Source organism: Diceros bicornis, chromosome 18, assembly GCF_020826845.1.
Source record: "Diceros bicornis minor isolate mBicDic1 chromosome 18, mDicBic1.mat.cur, whole genome shotgun sequence".
Lineage (NCBI taxonomy): Eukaryota > Metazoa > Chordata > Mammalia > Perissodactyla > Rhinocerotidae > Diceros > Diceros bicornis.
Genome location: NC_080757.1, coordinates 16,187,788 through 16,205,179, shown reverse-complemented (window position 1 = coordinate 16,205,179; position 17,392 = coordinate 16,187,788). Strand labels below are relative to the sequence as shown.

At 45.0% G+C, this 17,392-nt stretch overlaps 1 protein-coding gene across 1 annotated transcript in view; it reads right to left on the bottom strand.

Annotated features, from left to right (window-relative positions):
- PITPNA (phosphatidylinositol transfer protein alpha) overlaps positions 1 to 17,392 on the bottom strand; it is a 38,037-nt gene that overhangs the window by 6,197 nt on the left and 14,448 nt on the right. Inside the window, exons 5-10 of the mRNA XM_058560144.1 lie at positions 14,520 to 14,527; positions 13,384 to 13,458; positions 11,905 to 11,988; positions 9,141 to 9,218; positions 8,878 to 8,988; positions 7,957 to 8,079 (exon numbers count right to left, since the gene is read on the bottom strand). Coding sequence (XP_058416127.1) covers positions 7,957 to 8,079; positions 8,878 to 8,988; positions 9,141 to 9,218; positions 11,905 to 11,988; positions 13,384 to 13,458; positions 14,520 to 14,527 — 479 coding nt within the window. The remainder of the gene's footprint in view (positions 1 to 7,956; positions 8,080 to 8,877; positions 8,989 to 9,140; positions 9,219 to 11,904; positions 11,989 to 13,383; positions 13,459 to 14,519; positions 14,528 to 17,392) is intronic.

Below are 17,392 nucleotides of genomic sequence, written 5' to 3'. Positions count from 1 at the left end.
TATAAAGTGGAGGAAGACAGGTACAGATATTAGCCCAGGGCCAGTCTTCCTCAGCAAAAAGAGGAGGATTGGCATGGATGTTAGCTCAGGGCTGATCTTCCTCACAAAAAATAAAAGAAAAGAAAGTCAGATAGGATACAAGGAAAAGAACACCCAACCTATGACATTCTAGCCTAAAATACATAAACTGCATCTAATCATGCAGAATCATTGGACAAACCCAAAGTGAAAGACATTCTACAAAATGAATAGCCTATAACCCTCAAAAATGTCAAAGTCATGGAAGTCTAGGAAAACTGAAGAATTGCACCAGATTGAAAGACACTAGAAGGGTGCAATGTATGATCCTGGGTTGTATCCTTTGCTTTAAAGAAATAAGGTCTCTGGGTAAAGGGGTATACAGGAGTCCTTTGTATTCTTCTTGCCATTTTCTCTAAGTTTGAAACTCTTTCAAAAAAAAAAATTTTTTTTTTTTGGTAAGGAAGATTGGCCCTGACCTAACATCTGCCAATCCTCCTCTTTTTGCTGAGGAAGACTGGCCCTGGGCTAACATCCATGCCCATCTTCCTCCACTTTATATGGGACACCGCCACAACATGGCTTGACAAGCAGTGCATTGGTGCACGCCCAGGATCTGAACCGGTGAACCCCGGGCTGCCGCAGCAGAGCACGCACACTTTTGTTTTTTTTTTTTTAATTTTATTTATTTATTGTTTTTCCCCCAAAGCCCCAGTAGATAGTTGTATGTCATAGCTGCACATCCTTCTAGTTGCTGTATGTGGGACGCGGCCTCAACATGGCCGGAGAAGCGGTGCATCAGTGCGCGCCCGGGATCCGAACCCGGGCCGCCAGCAGCGGAGCGCGTGCACTTAACTGCTAAGCCACGGGGCCGGCCCCCAAAACAAATATTTTTTAAAAGACAAAAACGTGCTCATTAAATGTCTGCTTACTAATGACTATTCACATCAATTTTCAATAATCAGAGAGGCTAAGATTTTAATATCATGGGAGCAAAGCTCCTTGGGCCTCAACCAGATCCTTGTTATACCCTGAAAGCTCACTGCCTTGCTGTAATTTACTAATGCAAAGCCAGGTCCCGTTTTCCTACTGCTTGAAACAAGATGCAACTTCCTATCAGGGAACACGATGGCTTCCCCTACTCTCGGAGACAAGGTCTCCCCTAGAGGGTGCCACTGAAATAAAAACGCATTATTTCATTCTTATAATGAAATGCTCTGAGAATGCTTATTTCCTGTTTCCTGGGGCCTAACCGACATGAGAGATTTTATCTGATGTTTGCAGTGTTTCTCAGATCAAGTCACTGCAGGCTATATATACACATACAGTCGAGGAACATGAAAATAGAAACTCCAGTCCTGGTTTGTTTGTTTTTAACAGTGGTTTCCTCCAGGGAGTGAAGCCAGGGGTTGAAGGAGAGGGGCTTCTATTCATCTATTTATTTATTTGGACTTCTACTTTTTAATATTTTTCTATATCTTTTGAAAATTACTTTTACTATTAAGTATGAAATACTCTTTTTTTTTTTAAGATTTTTTTTTTTAATTTTTATTTATTTATTTATTTTTCCCCCCAAAGCCCCAGTAGATAGTTGTATGTCACAGCTGCACATCCTTCTAGTTGCTGCATGTGGGACGCGGCCTCAGCATGGCCGAAGAAGCGGTGCGTCGGTGCGTGCCCGGGATCCGAACCCGGGCTGCCAGCAGCAGAGCGCGCGCACTTAACCGCCAAGCCACGGGGCCGCCCCATGAAATACCCTTTGATTTAAAAAAAACTCGTAAAAGTATCAATGTCAATATCCTGGTTGTGATACTGTACTATAGTTTTGCAAGATGTTGTCATTGGGAGAAACGGACCTCTCTGTATTATTCCTTATAACTGCATATGAATCCTACAATCATCTCAATAAGCCCAATAAAAAAACAGTAAAAAAAAAAAAATCAGTTTAAGACACTGAAAAGCAACTACAAACCAATTAGCAATCCTGAAGGAACACAGATATGAGGCACGTGTGGAACTGTTTTTAGAACCTCTTTAGAAAGCCACTCTCTTTATAAATAGGTTCAGTCCTTTGGGGAATAAATTGGGCAATAAGTAACAAGAGTCTTAAATTCTCTAATTCCATTTGTAGGAATTCATTCTAAGGAAATAATCCTAATTACCCAAAAAACTGAGTGCACAAAAATTTTCATCACAGCATTATTTATAACAGCGAGAGAACCTGAAAGCAACATGCAGGAAAATCCAACATGGGGTAATGGCAGAGTATAGGGCAATATGTATCTTACAGTCAGAAACATGTGAGTGAAGAAATTTTTTTAGCGGGAAATGCTTTGTTATAATGTTCAGAGAAAAAAGTAAGATAACCACCCGGCACATGCAATACAATCATAACTTAGTAAAAGTGTATAGAAAGACTTAAAAGGTTTGTAATGGTTGTTTAATAGTTTAATGTTAAATGTTTAAATAGTGAGAGTACAAGTGACTTTTTTCTTTCTACTTTTCATTATTTTCCAAAAAACGTTTAATGCTTATATATTACCTTAATATTGAAAAATGAAACTGTATTTAAAAAGAAAGTAAAGCTACACTCACATTTCAAGATGTTGGCCAATGTTCCAGGTGGTCTGCCCTAGGGTCAGTCACTGCTAGGCAGGTCAGAGGGATTTAAGACTCCACCGGACAGCGTCATCCTCCACATACAGGGATCCCTCTGCCTCAGAAGACCTAGCTCTGCCCTCTGCAGACGCAATGGGAATCTCAGAGGCCAGTCTCCTGTGGCTCAGCAGGTGAGCTAGGCACTGAGTCGTTTCTCTTTATCAGCCCAACCCTCAGAACCTATATTTCCCACAATCCCAAACTGGAAACTTTGGAATGCAGTGTCCTGCCAGGCACTTCAGTGCACAGGGATACTTACATAGTCTCTGGGTAACCAGTCCAGAGTTTAAGACTTAAAATAAAACTGACGGTGATCCATCAGTCAAAGAGCCATAGGATGGAGCAAGGGCCTTATGCATCAAAATTCAGGTGATGAGAAAGGGACAGGCAGATTCACATGCAAACAAATGGACAGGGAGACCGGCTACAAGGAGGCTCAGAGACAGCCCCAAAGTGGGCTGGCAGAGCAAGAGTGTCATGCAGCCTCTCAGCTCCATCACAAAGTACCAAGTCCAGAAGGGATGGGCTATGGAGGGATTAGAGGAATCATGGAGCCAACAGGGACTTAGAGAGGAAGGCCTACACAGGCAGGCTGGGCAAGAAAATGCTGCAGAAATCTTAATCAGGCACTATAACATACAGTATCTTTGCTGTTTTTCAGCAAATGTTCTAGAGAGTCCAATAAATAGGGAAATAAGTTTTCTTAAAATTTTTAAAATGAGTTCTCTTCTCCCAGTCTCATTATCTACAGTTTATGGCCAAAGGCCCAGGAGGTACCTGTTCACTGAACCAGAAGGTATCTTTAACTTCTCTGAGCCTTGGTTTCTCTTTCTATAAAATGAAAATAATACCTATGGCACAGGTAGCCATGAAGATTTCATGACACAATACATGTAAAATGCTTACCACACATGACATGCACACAGTAAGACCTCAATAAATGTTAGTTTCTATTAATAATAATACCACCATGTTCAAGAGATAGTGAGTTCCCCATTACAGGAGGTCATCAAGCACAGACTGGTGGGGAAGCTTCAGAGAGGACTCAAGCACTGGACATATAATTGGACTAAATGACCTTAAGGTCCCTTCCACTTCTGAGATTATGAGTCTCTTAAGAGAGCAGGAGCAAGGGAGAGGGCAAAAAGGCGAGAGGGAGAGAGAGACAGACTGCTCTCCTACAGGCACGCACTTCCTGATATTTTTCTTTTTAGGGCAAAGGACTAATCTCTTGATCCCTTGTTTCTCAAATCCTTGAGCCTCATCCAAGAATGGTGGGTCCACCCCCATAGGGACTAGAGTTATAGCAGTGGTGACTGTGGCCTTATAATGACCCCTCATAATTCACAAAAAAATCTACCCACACTAGACTACTAGGCATTGGTTTAAAGAATAACAGTCATAATTCCTATTGCAAACTTGCAGTTAATCATGGCAGATTGAATACACGCATTTATTGCTATTCCTCCCCAAAACTCTACCACGATGACAGTAAAGGAATAAAAAAAGATATAAAACCAAAAAGACAACAAGAGCAGAGGAGACAACAGCAGAGAAGAGATGGTAACAACATTCTGGAAGATGAAAAAAGAACAGATGAGTAGTGACCAATCTGCAGAGCAGCAGGAGCTGATGCCTAAATGCCTGTGAGGACGGGGGCCCAAAAAGAGCAGATCAATTTATGCTGCAGGTTCTCCAAAGGCTCAGGAACTGGCAGCACCAGGCACCTCTAAAAGTGGGAGTGCAGGGGGTGCTGGAAACAGGTGACTTATTTGAAAGTGCAAATAAAGAACGATTGGGCCCTGGCGTGCCCTGGTGTTCCCTCCCCCAGTTCTCACGGTCAAGCAACCACCCCCCTCCTGCCACAGCAAAGCCAGGGGGTTTACTCTCTGGAGGCGCCGAGAGAAGCCTGAACCTGGGACCCCAAGCTCAGCTAGGGGCAAAGTGGGCATGATGCAGAATATGAAGGGATTAAGTTAAAGCCAACCCATGGCATGGTGAGTCCACCAGGACCTTCTCCAGCTCAGCTCCCAGAAGGCTGACGATGCCTTGCAAGCAAGAGACTAGGGAGTCCTCTTGAGGCAAAATGAGCAGCCCAGGAAAAACAGACTCAGGATCCTGAAGCAGGGACCCCAATGTAACCACCTAAGTACCTTTCAATGAAGCCCACCCACTGATTCGAAGAGCTTCCCACCAGCTTCTTAGAGCTTTACTCTTAAATGTGAACGGACAGCCAAGGACCACCAGTGATTTGAGGAAAGCCCCTAGCACGAAACAGAGTCTGACAGGAAAAAGGAGCTCAGAGGAAACGAGGAATGTTCAGGGCTACAGCAGGGATATCCCAAAAACTAAACACACACACACAAAACCACAGCTTCAGAAAAGGAAGATAACACATGTAGAAAAAAAGAAAAAGTATTTTAAAAAAAGAACACAGAACAAGAAATGCTTAAAAATGTTTTAAATTCAATAGAAGACAGAGAAGTTAACATTGGAAAGTATGTCCCAGAAAACAGACAAAAAAGGAGATAAAACATAAGAAAATTAGGTCAATTCATGAGGTCCAACTTCTGACTAATAAAAATTCCAGAAAGAGAACAAAGAAAACAGAGGGGAGAAAATTATGAAATAGATAATTCAAAAACTTTTTCTAGAACTGAAGAGATCTTTAGATCAAAGTGTCCACCGCGTGGGAACAAAATGAATGAGAAAGGACTGACATCAACTACGTTATTGTACAACGCACATCACACACCAACCAAAGCAAACTATCCATGTGAGGACTCAAAACAAAACTTAATGATACAGACATGGGGCCAGCGCCGTGGCTTAGCAGTTAAGTGTGTGCACTCCGCTACTGGCGGCCCGGGTTCGGATCCCGGGCGTGCACTGACGCACAGCTTGTCCGGCCATGCTGAGGCAGCGTCCCACATACAGCAACTAGAAGGATGTGCAGCTATGACATACAACTATCTACTGAGGCTTTGGGGGAAAAAATAAATAAATAAATAAAATTATAAAGTTGAGAAACGAAAGATTAAGAGGATAAGCATATTATTTGGAAATATGGAGGTAATTAACAAAAGAAACAACTGTAAGAATTGTAAGTGGCTGCTTCTGGGGGCGGCAGGGGCAGAGGAGGACACTTCTTCCTCATAAGCCTGGATACTGTCTGAGTTTAAAAGCTATCAATAGGTGATGGATATGTTTACGGCACTGGTTGTGGTGATGGTCTCACGAGCGTGAGCGTATACTTATCTGCGAACTCATCAGGATGTTTACATTAAATATGTGCAGCTTTCTGTATGTCAATCATAGCTCAATAAAGTGGTTTGAAAAAAAAATAAAGAAATAAAACTATAAAAATAAAACTCTGATAAAAATATTTTTAGAAAGAGGAAAAAAAAAAAGAAAGATGACAAGTGGGCCAGAGGTGCAGTCAGCACACAAATGTCTGGTACAGTTGCTAAAGGGGTCAAAACATGTCCCACGATGACATGGACTTGGTTTTGCTTTCTTTTCCACTGCAAACTAATTTAAAAATTCCAACACCAAAGAGGGTTTCCTGCCTTTGCAGTTATCCTGGAGGACAAAGATCATCTCAGCTTTTGGCACAATTCTCCATAGAATGGAGAAACACGCAAAGACAAAGGGTGGGGATTAAAACAGAACTCCCTAATGATGAGGGCTCTCAAACTTTGGATCTGAGGGAGGCAGATCCAGTAGATCCTCTGGAGAGTTCTCCCAGCTCCAAGAATTCGAATTCTACCCAAACAGTGAAAGGCTGTCAGCAGACACTTCCATGAACCCCAGCACGCTTTAGGCTGGCCTTTGTCAAGCATCGGGTGGCTGAAGCTCCAGGCTAAACCCCAAAGGTTCCGTGTTCCTCTGTTTGGTAACTTTTTTCCTTCTTTTTGTCAGGATCAGGGTGACCAAAAGACTTAGGCCTCTCTCTTATATAGTCAGAATCACCAGAGCCCTGGACATTAACATCTACCACTTCCTGAAGATCCTTAGCAGTACAATCAAGAATTGTGTCCAAAATTCTGCCACTTCCCTGCCAAATGTAGCTGAATGAACAGCCAAAACATCTGCCTTCAACAGGAACTAACTCAGCACACCACTTAACCACTGAGCCAGCCCAGGAAGTGTCATCCTAGAGAGTAAAATTAATTCCCCACGGGGCTCCAGAGGAAGGAAGAGTTCCTGGGCCCAGTTTCTACCCGAGACCAGCACTGTGAAGTGGGAGCATCCGTGTAGCGTAGGGCACCATGGCACCCAGGCCTGGGTCTCACCTCAGACTCTGCTAGAGAGCCGGGCATGACTGTGCAAAGCCACGCCTGCTAGACACCCAGGCACCATGCCAACCCATCCAGGGCAAGGAGGGAGAAAGGGATGGCAGTTCTTATGAAACAGACCTTCCTGCCTTATTTTTAGCCTGAAAGGACAGGAGGGCCCAAATGGCATTTACAGGGAGAAGAGGCCAAGTGATTAAGAGCTATGGCTTCTACCCTGACCATGTCACCTGCAGGCCGTGCGACCCTGGGCATGGCGCTGAACTCTCCATGCCTCCACCTCCTCACCTGAGTGCAGGGATAACAATGTGCCTCCTCCCAGGCATTGGGAGCATCACAGGAGACAGCCTCGCACCCAGGAAGTACTTGAATGTTATTCACTAACAATCTCCTCAAAGTGAGCCTCACAGGGAAGCATCCCCAAACGAGGCAGGAGGAGTGTTAGGTCTTCAGGCTCTGGAGCAGACAACCCTCCCTCTGGGATCCATGCCAAGGCCAAAAAAAACCCCACAAAAAACAAAGCCTCTAAACTCTAAAAATAGCTCAAAACAACCTTCTAGAGCAGTTAGTTGTGTGTGTGCTGTTGCTGTCCTCTGTGGGTAACGTGCGTGGTGTTCATGGATCAGCTCAGCCCGCCTCCTCACAGGGTCACCTCCAACTCTGCAGCCCAGCACGATTCCCCCACCCCGCTCTGAAGAACCACCAAGCAACTGTATTACTCACTTGGCATTCAGCACTTACTGCCATGCTTGTATCTCTGGATATGCCAAGATCTCAACTAGACTGCAAATTCAAGAGCACAGGCTACTTTCTTCCTTATAGTTCCCACACTGCCTGGCATTAGACCTTACCCCACAGTAGACAGTGACAGGTTCCCAGAACCACGGGACGGTGCCCTCAGTGAACTGCCCCAGCACGACAGCCTCCTTAATGTTCACCTATTTATCTAGTTGAGAGCCTCAGTCTCCTCTGGGCTCCCACTTACCTCATCCAGCTGTCTCTTCGTCTCTTCTTCCATCCTTCGAATGTCGTCCATAGTCAGGTCAACCCACTTATCGAGCCAACAGAACAGCTGCCTGTGGAAGTTTGTAAATAGACGCCTCTCTTGCTATAAAAAGGAGGGACTCAAGTTAGAACTCAGAAGTGAAGCCCACTGCTGTGGCCCTCCTCCCCATGATCTCCACACCCATACCCACCTTTACTGGGAGGAGTGATGCCTGGCTGGCTTATCTGCACCAGCCCTCCAGTCCCACAGGTCAGTGACCTTTGCCTTCACATGTCTAACACGTATGGCTTCAAGTAGGAGGGAGCCCCCAGAAGAGGACGGGTGCCTACCTCACAGCTAGGCCCTGTGCCCAAAATGCTACCAAGACAGGCAGTCCGTGAGTTTACAGCTAAGCCAAAGGCCCAAAACAACTGTGTCAAGTTTCCTCCTTGTCTCTGGAGCCTACAGCCAGGTTAAAACTTGCCAGCAGCTGTGAAATGTGGCCCAAGAATGAGAAAAGAGAAAAGGCTATAAAAACTCCTGAGGTCTGCCCAGTTCAGTAATTCTGGGTACTGGAGAATTTGGCTTCCAGTGCCTCTTGCCTTTTGGCTTCAAGAAAAGAGAGATACTGAGTTTTGTCATTCAAGCATAGCAAGCCTCTTCCTGTTTCTGTCTTTTGCCTCAGTTTCCTTCCCTGTCACATGCAGTGCCCTGGGTCGACACCAGTTTAATGGATGGACAGCATTAAACTGCAAAGACAGTTAAGTGCAAGTGGAAGTGAGGGTCTGGGAAATCAAATTGAAATATTCTGATGTTGGCTACCCTAGGATACAAGTCACATGGGTTGTATGATCTTCTCTTGTTGGGCAAAACACCCCCCACCAACACACACACTGGGAAGACCTCACCCTGGTCACTTACCTTATGTATAAAGTTTTCCACTTTGTTCTGCAGGCCCCACCACTTGAACTTGACGGTAACCAGTTTGTATGCACACATGTATGGGCAGTCTTTCTGATTTACAAGTTCTTGCTGTATTAGAAACACACCCACAGGTAGGCAGGTGACTAAGAGGGCAGACCTCTGGCTCTCCCTTAGCCTAGTCCCAACCATTCCCCTCCTCCATGAGGAGAGGCCCACCCACACAGTGCCCAGCCCCCTGGTGGTGAGGGTGTGAACTGCACCTTCCAATTGGGGCCCAGGGGTCCTCTGCCTGTTTTGATAGATTTAAATTTTGCTGGGTCTTCCTCTGCCTTGTAATCCTGAGAGAAGTTGTAGAATTGGAGTTGGAGGGAGGAGGGAAAGAGAGAGAGGAGGAGGGAAAGAAGGAGAAAGAGATCAGATTTTCCATCAGCATTACAGCTCATTCCATTCTTGATGCTGCTGGTGCACAGAAAATATGGGGAAATGTTAAACAAGATACAGAACAGTTTACATTTTCCTGAGAGGAGAGCTCTGTGTGATCTTCTCTGCCAGGTTTTGCTTTCAATTTTACCAGTATGAAAGTGACACCAGACTGCCTGAGCAGGCACGTATTTCCACTGTTTCAGACAGGGATTTTCAACCTGGGGTGAGCATCCAAATCGCCAGGGAAGGCTTTTTCAAAATATGATTTCTGGGCCACTCCACCTAAATCCCAGTGAATAAGAATATCTGCTGGTGAAGGTAGCATGGATTTTTTTTTTAAACCTCTGCAGGTGATTCTAAAATGCAGCCAGAGCTGAGAACCAACTGGCTGCCATCATTCTTGAAATCTTCTAATCCCATCTCCCTCTGGCTTGTTTTTTGTTTTTAAACTGGCCTGTTTTAATAAAATCATTACTAGAAATGTTTGATGTATAGACTCTCTCCTCTTGTGTACTACTGTCAGTCTCACCTCACTCATTTACCATGCAGTCGATGCTGTGTGTCAATCAACTGTAACAAAAGTTCAGTCTCCGGCTGCTCCTCTGCATTCACTAATGTGGGCTCAGGAAAAGCAAACTCATTATAGCATCTACTTAACAAAACTAACGAAGATACAATCACACACATACATGCGCACACAGTCATAAAGTATTTCCCAAAGCTTAGGAGATTATGTGTACTGTAAAAAAATATATCTTCCTCACCTCTGCTTCTCTCCACTCACATGAAACAACCAGAGTTGACAAAATACTCAGAGAACCATACTCTTTGCTAGTATTTCTGTTTGATAAATACCTGGGACTGTTCAGTTTGAGGAAATTCATCAAGCTGCACACTTATGATATATTCACTTTGCTACATAATTTATACTTCAATAAAAAGTTTTTTGAAAAATCCACTGATCTTTTGAGGGTGGGGGTGAGGATATCAGGCAAGGAAGCACAAGATGGTTTTCATATCTTTTTGGAAATGCACAAATCAAAATATCTTAGGCACACAGAGGGACTCCAGGAAAGAGGCATGAGACCCCTGGATACAGAGAGCAAACACTTATTCTCCACCAAGGGGCAGAGAGCCACTGTCCTGTGCCCTGATCCCAATAGGCCTCTGTCAAAGAGGAAGAGTACTGAATGAGGGGGACCTAACCCTCTCCTTCCCTAAACAAATACTTCCTGGGAGCACAGCAGTGAGTCTTTGGACACGGTCCCTGCTCTCTCCCAGTCTGTGGTCTAGCAGCGGACTGTCCTTTCCAGGCGCCTGCTGCCATGTTTGCTACTCTGAGAAGCCATCACCAACTTCTTGAGGGCAGGGGACTTGCCTTTTCATATATTTTGTACCCCTTACCTGGAACCCAAAGAACAGAGTATTCCAAACGTAACAGGCAGGCAATAAATGCTTTTTAATTACTGGGTTGGAAAAATAACCTGAGAACTAGTTTCAGGTTAAGTGTCATCTCAGCAGGGCAAATCACCCTCAGGACGACCGACAGCACCTACATTGTCCAGCGATAATTTCCAGAGGCCAAACAGGACACATACATCTGGGCCACTACGTTCCTGATGGTATTCCCAAGTCAAGACAAGGGAACTCTTTTTTTTTTTTTTTTTTATGAGGAAGATCAGCCCTGAGCTAACATCCATGCCAATCCTCCTCTTTTTGCTGAGGAAGACCGGCTCTCAGCTAACATCTATTGCCTAATCCTCCTCCTTTTTTTCCCCAAAGCCCCAGTAGATAGTTGTATGTCATAGCTGCACATCCTTCTAGTTGCTGTATGTGGGACGCGGCCTCAGCATGGCTGTAGAAGCGGTGTGTCGGTGCGCGTTCGGGATCCGAACCAGGGCCGCCAGTAGCCGAGCACGTGCACTTAACCGCTAAGCCACACAGCCGGCCCCAAGACAAGGGAACTCTTAACACTCATTTTAAAAATAAAACAAACAAGGGGCCGGTCCGGTGGTGTAGCAGTTAAGTGCGCATGCTCTGCTTCGGTGGCCCGAGGGTTTGCAGGCTCAGATCCTGGGCCCACACCAACGCACGGCTTGTCAAGCCATGCTGTGGTGGCGTCCCATATAAAGTGGAGGAAGATGGGCATGGATGTTAGCCCAGAGCCAGTCTTCCTCAGCAAAAAAGGAGGAGGATTGGCATTGAATGTTAGCTCAGGGCTGATCTTCCTCACAAAAAAATTTAAAAAATAAAAAATAAAACAAACAATACCCAAGAGAAAACTTCCCTTTGAGCCAAGTTGGGTATGGTTCCTTGGTTTCTCTGACACTTAGAAGTCATTTCTATAATTTTATTTATTTATTTATTTTTCCACCAAAGCCCCAGTAGATAGTTGTATGTCATAGCTGCACATCCTTCTAGTTGCTGTATGTGGGACGCGGCCTCAGCATGGCCGGAGAAGTGGTGCGTCGGTGCACGCCCGGGATCCGAACCCAGGCCGCCAGCAGCGGAGCTCGCGCGCTTAACCGCTAAGCCACGGGGCCGGCCCTTAGAAGTCATTTCTGCATCTCAAGGCCACTCACATCTCTAAACGGTTCTTACCTTGCTGAGTACTTGGCTGCGATCTGCTATGTCTATATATATGGCTTCCACATGTTTCCATGCCTCGGGCTCCAGTTTATGCACCTGTGGGAACAAGGAGGACCACTGTGCAGTTTTTCTCAGCTACAAAGCATCCTTTACCCAGCAGGATACCTAGGGACTGCTATTCCCATAGCCATAGATGTGAGATTCCTACTGGTAAAGAATTACATACAAAATTATTCAAAGGAATGGGAGGATGGATTATAAGAGAACATACATTTGAGAACTAAGGCTCTGATTTTTCAGGCTAAGCACTACAACAGTAGGCCAAAACACTCACAGGGCTACCAACAGCATCTATGTCATTTCCCCCTTTGTAAAGACTGTCAACACTTGTGGAGATGTTGCCTGCTTAGCATATACTGCTTATTTTGATGCTTTTAAAAATTAACTCAGGGGCCGGCCTGGTGGCGCAAGCGGTTAGGGGCACGCTTCGCTGGGGCGGCCCGGGGTTCGCTGGTTCAGATCCCGGGCGCACACCGACGCACCGCTTGTCAAGCCATGCTGTGGCGGTGTCCCATGTATGGTGGAGGAAGATGGGCACGGATGTTAGCCCAGGGCCAATCTTCCTCAGCAAAAAAAGAGGAGGATTGGCAGATGTTTAGCACAGGGCTGATCTCCACACACACACACACAAAAATTAACTCAAACAGGTTGGACATGTATGTGATACGAAATGAGGATACAAATTCAAAACGTACAAAAGGATGTGATAAAGAGTAACTCTCTTCCTTATCTCGCAGTCCCCTTCCCAGTAAGACCATGCTACCAGATTCTATGAACGTACAAACATCCATGTGCAGAGATTTCTCTTTTAATACAAGTGGTAGCGCATATACACACTGTTTTGCATCTTGCTTTTTTCATTGACCAATATATCCTGAAGATTGTCCCCTACTGGATCTTTTTAGTGGCTGCATACTATACCATTATATGGTTGCATCACAATTTATTTAATATGTCCTACTGATGAGCTGTTAGGTTGTTTTTAATCTTCGGCTACACAAAGAATGCTGCAATGAATTGCCTTGTACATAAATTATTTCACACATGTGAAAACACAACTGTAGTATAAATTCCTAGATGTAGAATAGATGAGGTAAAGGATAGGTATATTTTAAATTTGAGGAGTTACTGGCAAATTGTGCTCTACAGAGGCTGTAATTTGATGTTTTAAAAATACAGCTCCTCTGTGCCAGGAGTTGCATTTTAGACCAATACCAGCACTACAAGAAAGCCCTATAAGGAGTCTTAGAGATCATATTTTGCAAATTAGAGACAGAGCAATCCCATGCTAATAGGACAAGTCTATGCACAGGCTGTCATCTTCCTGGCCAGGAAAAAGGGGACCATGGAGAAGATCCCACAGCAGGGATGGAGAACAGGACACAGCCTCAACAGGCACCCTGGGGCCTGGGAGTCCTTGGGGCTACTTACATTCTCCTGAGTACCCAGATCTGGTTTGTGCCAGGTTTCAATTTTAATCAGAAAGTCTTCTTTCATGTACTCATTCTGGAAAGGGGAAAAAATACCTTAGAGTCACCAGGGTTGAAGTTGGAGAGTAACCATCCCCCATTACTGGATCCCGGACAGTCGAGAGACTCCAGCCTCTGCCTTGTAATGACAGCTAGCTTTACTGGGAGCCACAGGCATGCATTATCTCATTCAATCTCTATCCCAGCCTGCGAGGTCTGTGGTAATATCACTCTCATTTTACAGATGAGGAAAGTGAAGTTCAAAGGGGTGAAGTGACTTGTCCAAGGCCACAGAGATGATGACAGAGCTGGGCTTAAAAAACAGGTTTGTCTGTTTTCAAAAATCCAGGTATTTAACCACTCTGCCATACTACCTTATGCACAGTGTCCTAATGGTTAATTAGTAGTGTGGGAAGAACACAGGAAGACCTCCTAACCAACCGAAAAGGTTCACCACTGCCCCATTCCCCCCCGCCAGCCTTTTGCTAAGGGCTGAAGTTCTCTTCTCTGCAATTTAACCCTTCCTGCTAATTACTGTCGTCTTCTCTTAGTGCTTTTTAAAAACTGGAACTACTCAAAGGAGGAACACATTAACCCACTAACTCCTCAGCAGGAATTAGGCATCCAGAAACTGCCTACGTTTACCAGCAGGGACACAGCGCCTGGATGAGAATCTGAAAGGTGGAGAGAAGGGGCAATGACTCAGGGGATGGTCATGGAAAAGAAACCTCGCTGACTGCACAATTTCACCAAGGGTGCAATTGTGCTTACTGGGGTCAAGAGATGTCCAAAGAGGAAAGCCACAACCCGGCCAGCTGAAGTTTCTGTACAACCCTGAGAAGGCATGACATGGGGAGGGGCGGGGAGAGCCTTGGGTCATTCTGTGCACGGAGACCCAGAGCGAGGATGCCACAGTCCTGACTGCCACTTTGCCAATTAACAGGTTCCTCATTAGGTCTGAAAGGATTAAGCCTCAATAGCTCCAAAAGTCACCCAAGAGAAAGAGAGGAATACCCAGGAACCTCCAGTGCAGGTCTATCTTCATTTCTTCTTTTCTTATAAATCATCTGCAATTCCAACCCCCCTGGAAATACTTACTGTAATAACTGCTCCGAGGCAAGGACATGAAAAGAAGAGAGAGAAAGGTTAATGAGGATGAATAAATATCTGCCCCTCACCCCCAGAGACCATGGTGGCAAAGAGTTCTCCACTCCCTGGGGCTTATTCCAGAGGCCCTCTCCGAGCCCCACTGAGTGCATCTGATACCTCAAATGCACCAACCCTCAAGTTGCACTCATACAGAAGTCCCAAAAGACCAAATACGGAATTTATTTATTTATTTATTTATTTATTTGGTGAGGAAGATCAGCCCTGAGCTAACACCCATGCCAGTCCTCTTTTTGCTAAGGAAGACCGACCCTGAGCTAACATCTATTGCCAATTCTCCTCTCTTTTTTCCCTTTTTCTCCCCAAAGCCCCGGTAGATAGTTGTATGTCATAGGTGCACATCCTTCTAGTTGCTGTATGTGGGACGCCTCCTCAGCATGGCCGGAGAAGTGGTGCGTTGGTGCGCGCCCGGGATCCGAACCCGGGCCGCCAGTAACGGAGTGCACGCACTTAACCGCTAAGCCACGGGGCCAGCCCCCAAATATGGAATTTAATTAAAGTGGTGCCACTATCAGCTCCTCGGGATTCTTTCCAGCTGGGCAAGGAAAGGGGACTGGCTCCGACGAGCCGAAGCACTGAGACCCACTTCTCTGCCGTTGGAGTATCAGTTGGTGTCCCCCCACTTCCCGGGGCACAGAGCAGGGCACTTTAGGCCAGACGCTGCCTATCTGCCTTCTGCATCCTTCCTCTCACTGTAACCAAACCTCTAACCCTCTAGACTCCTGCTCATTGTAACGAGACCCCCTCGGAAAGCACAGTTCAATTATTTATCAGAGAAAATGACTGTAGCTCTAACATTACTGGGGAACGGACTAGCTCTCTTCCTGACAACAGCCCAGTTCATTCTGTACCCTGTGAATTTAGGAGTTATCTCAATTTCTGATGAATGCCACGCTGCCGTGTTTGGACAGTACATGTGACTAACAGTCAAACTCCTTAACTCTAAAACTGAAACTAAGGTTACCTCTGAGCTTGAAACGAGCAAAAGCTGAAATGTAAGGGATAAGATCCACCTTGAATAGAAACAACCCAAGAGACTATCAGTAATTTCCCGGAATCCAATGAAAGATACTTGGAGGAAAGCACCAGATTAAGATTATAACTAAATGGCCTATTGAAATAACTGCCCTGTTATCAGCTTGAAGAAAATCACGTCAACAAAAAGGGAAATGATGTCTACAATATCCATCGAGCGGGAATCCAAAGAGGCCAGTTTGGCAGAAATTCTCCAGTGCTGTCCTGGGAGCAGGAGTCTGGGCTGCACATGTGGCAGCCCCCTCCCTAGAGTGGAGACAGCAGTGTGAGGCTGGCCTGGTTTGATGACACTAGCCACTAAGGTTCTCCAACTAACCACCTGATTTTCAATCCCTCTTCTCTAAGCAACCTTCTTCCAGTTTGGCCTCTGTAGGGACAGAATGTGCTAATTAACAGCCACAAGAGTTTGATCACTTAAGTGAGTGGACATTTTTCAGTACGTTGGTTTTCTGATTACACTTTGGTTTCCCATGTAGAAGAGTCCAGAAGGAAAGAACGCCCTAATCAGCAAACAGGAATATCTGGTTTCATTAGTAATTCTGTATTTCAATATAACTTAATATATTGGCATAAGGAGTTTGTATACATTAGTCTTTATGAGACCCTGAGAAACAGATCCACTCAGTTCTGACAAATTAAGTTTCTGAACCTATGAGGGTGATGACCCTCCCTGGCCTTTAATGCTAACTAGGGTGACCAATCTTCCTCAAACCTTCTTTAGCCCTCCCTTGCCCCTACAAATACCTCTGCATTCACAGTACTCCCTTTTCTTCAAACTACAACCCTGAGCACGCCAGAAAAGTCCCAGGAAACCCTTTGCAGTTGGAAATTAGGGCTCTCCAAATAAGACGAATAAGGTACTTTAAAACCATGGCTTAGCAAGACTGTATCCAGCTGAGGGTTAAGGTTAGAGGGAGAGGCAAAAGGAGAAAGATTTATATTCCTCTTCCTACTTTCATTCACAGACCACCCCCCATCTTATTCCCTCCTTCCTCACATCCCAACCCATCAGCTTCAGGGGAAAACAGACAGAGAGAAATAAAGTAAGAGGACAGAGAGAGCTGATTATGAGTACAGTATTCCAAATCCATCTTCATTCCACTCAGAAGAAGGTTAGAGCCTTCCAAAAGGCATGCAGAATTTTACTCCATGCTCCTGTATCTATCTCACCTCAAACTTTGATCAACTTAGGCCAAGCTTAGATGTTTGAACCAATAATCTTTCTCTTATCAACTCCCAGAGGGAACTGGAAAGTAGCCTTCCTTGTTTCTATCTCTTATTTTAAAAGAGCAAGTGTCTGACTGAACAGATCTAAGAATCGACATACTCATTCAGTACGATGGTGGATTCTGACTGTGAGGTTAGCACCCACAGAAGAAACCAACCTTCTCTAACCTGCTCTCTGCCTCTCTCTCTCTTTTTTTTTTTTTTTATTATTTTATGAGGTCATATTGGCTTACAACATTGTGTAAATTTCAGGCGTACATTACTCATTATTATATTTCAGTTTTTGTATAGACTCCTCGCCTCTCTTCTTCACCTAGTATTTAGAAATTACTTTTATCCTTTTTTTTCCTTTTGGCCAAGGATCAGGACAATATACGAATGAACACTGGGCGTCTAGAAAAGTGTCCATGTCAGCCGCAGTACATCTCCCCAGAATGACACACAAGACAGTGGCATCTCTCAGTTGGCACAAGCTGTGTACCCAGAACCCTGCCCCAGACACGGAGGAGTCCATGCTATCCATTTGCCTCCTTTATGCCAAG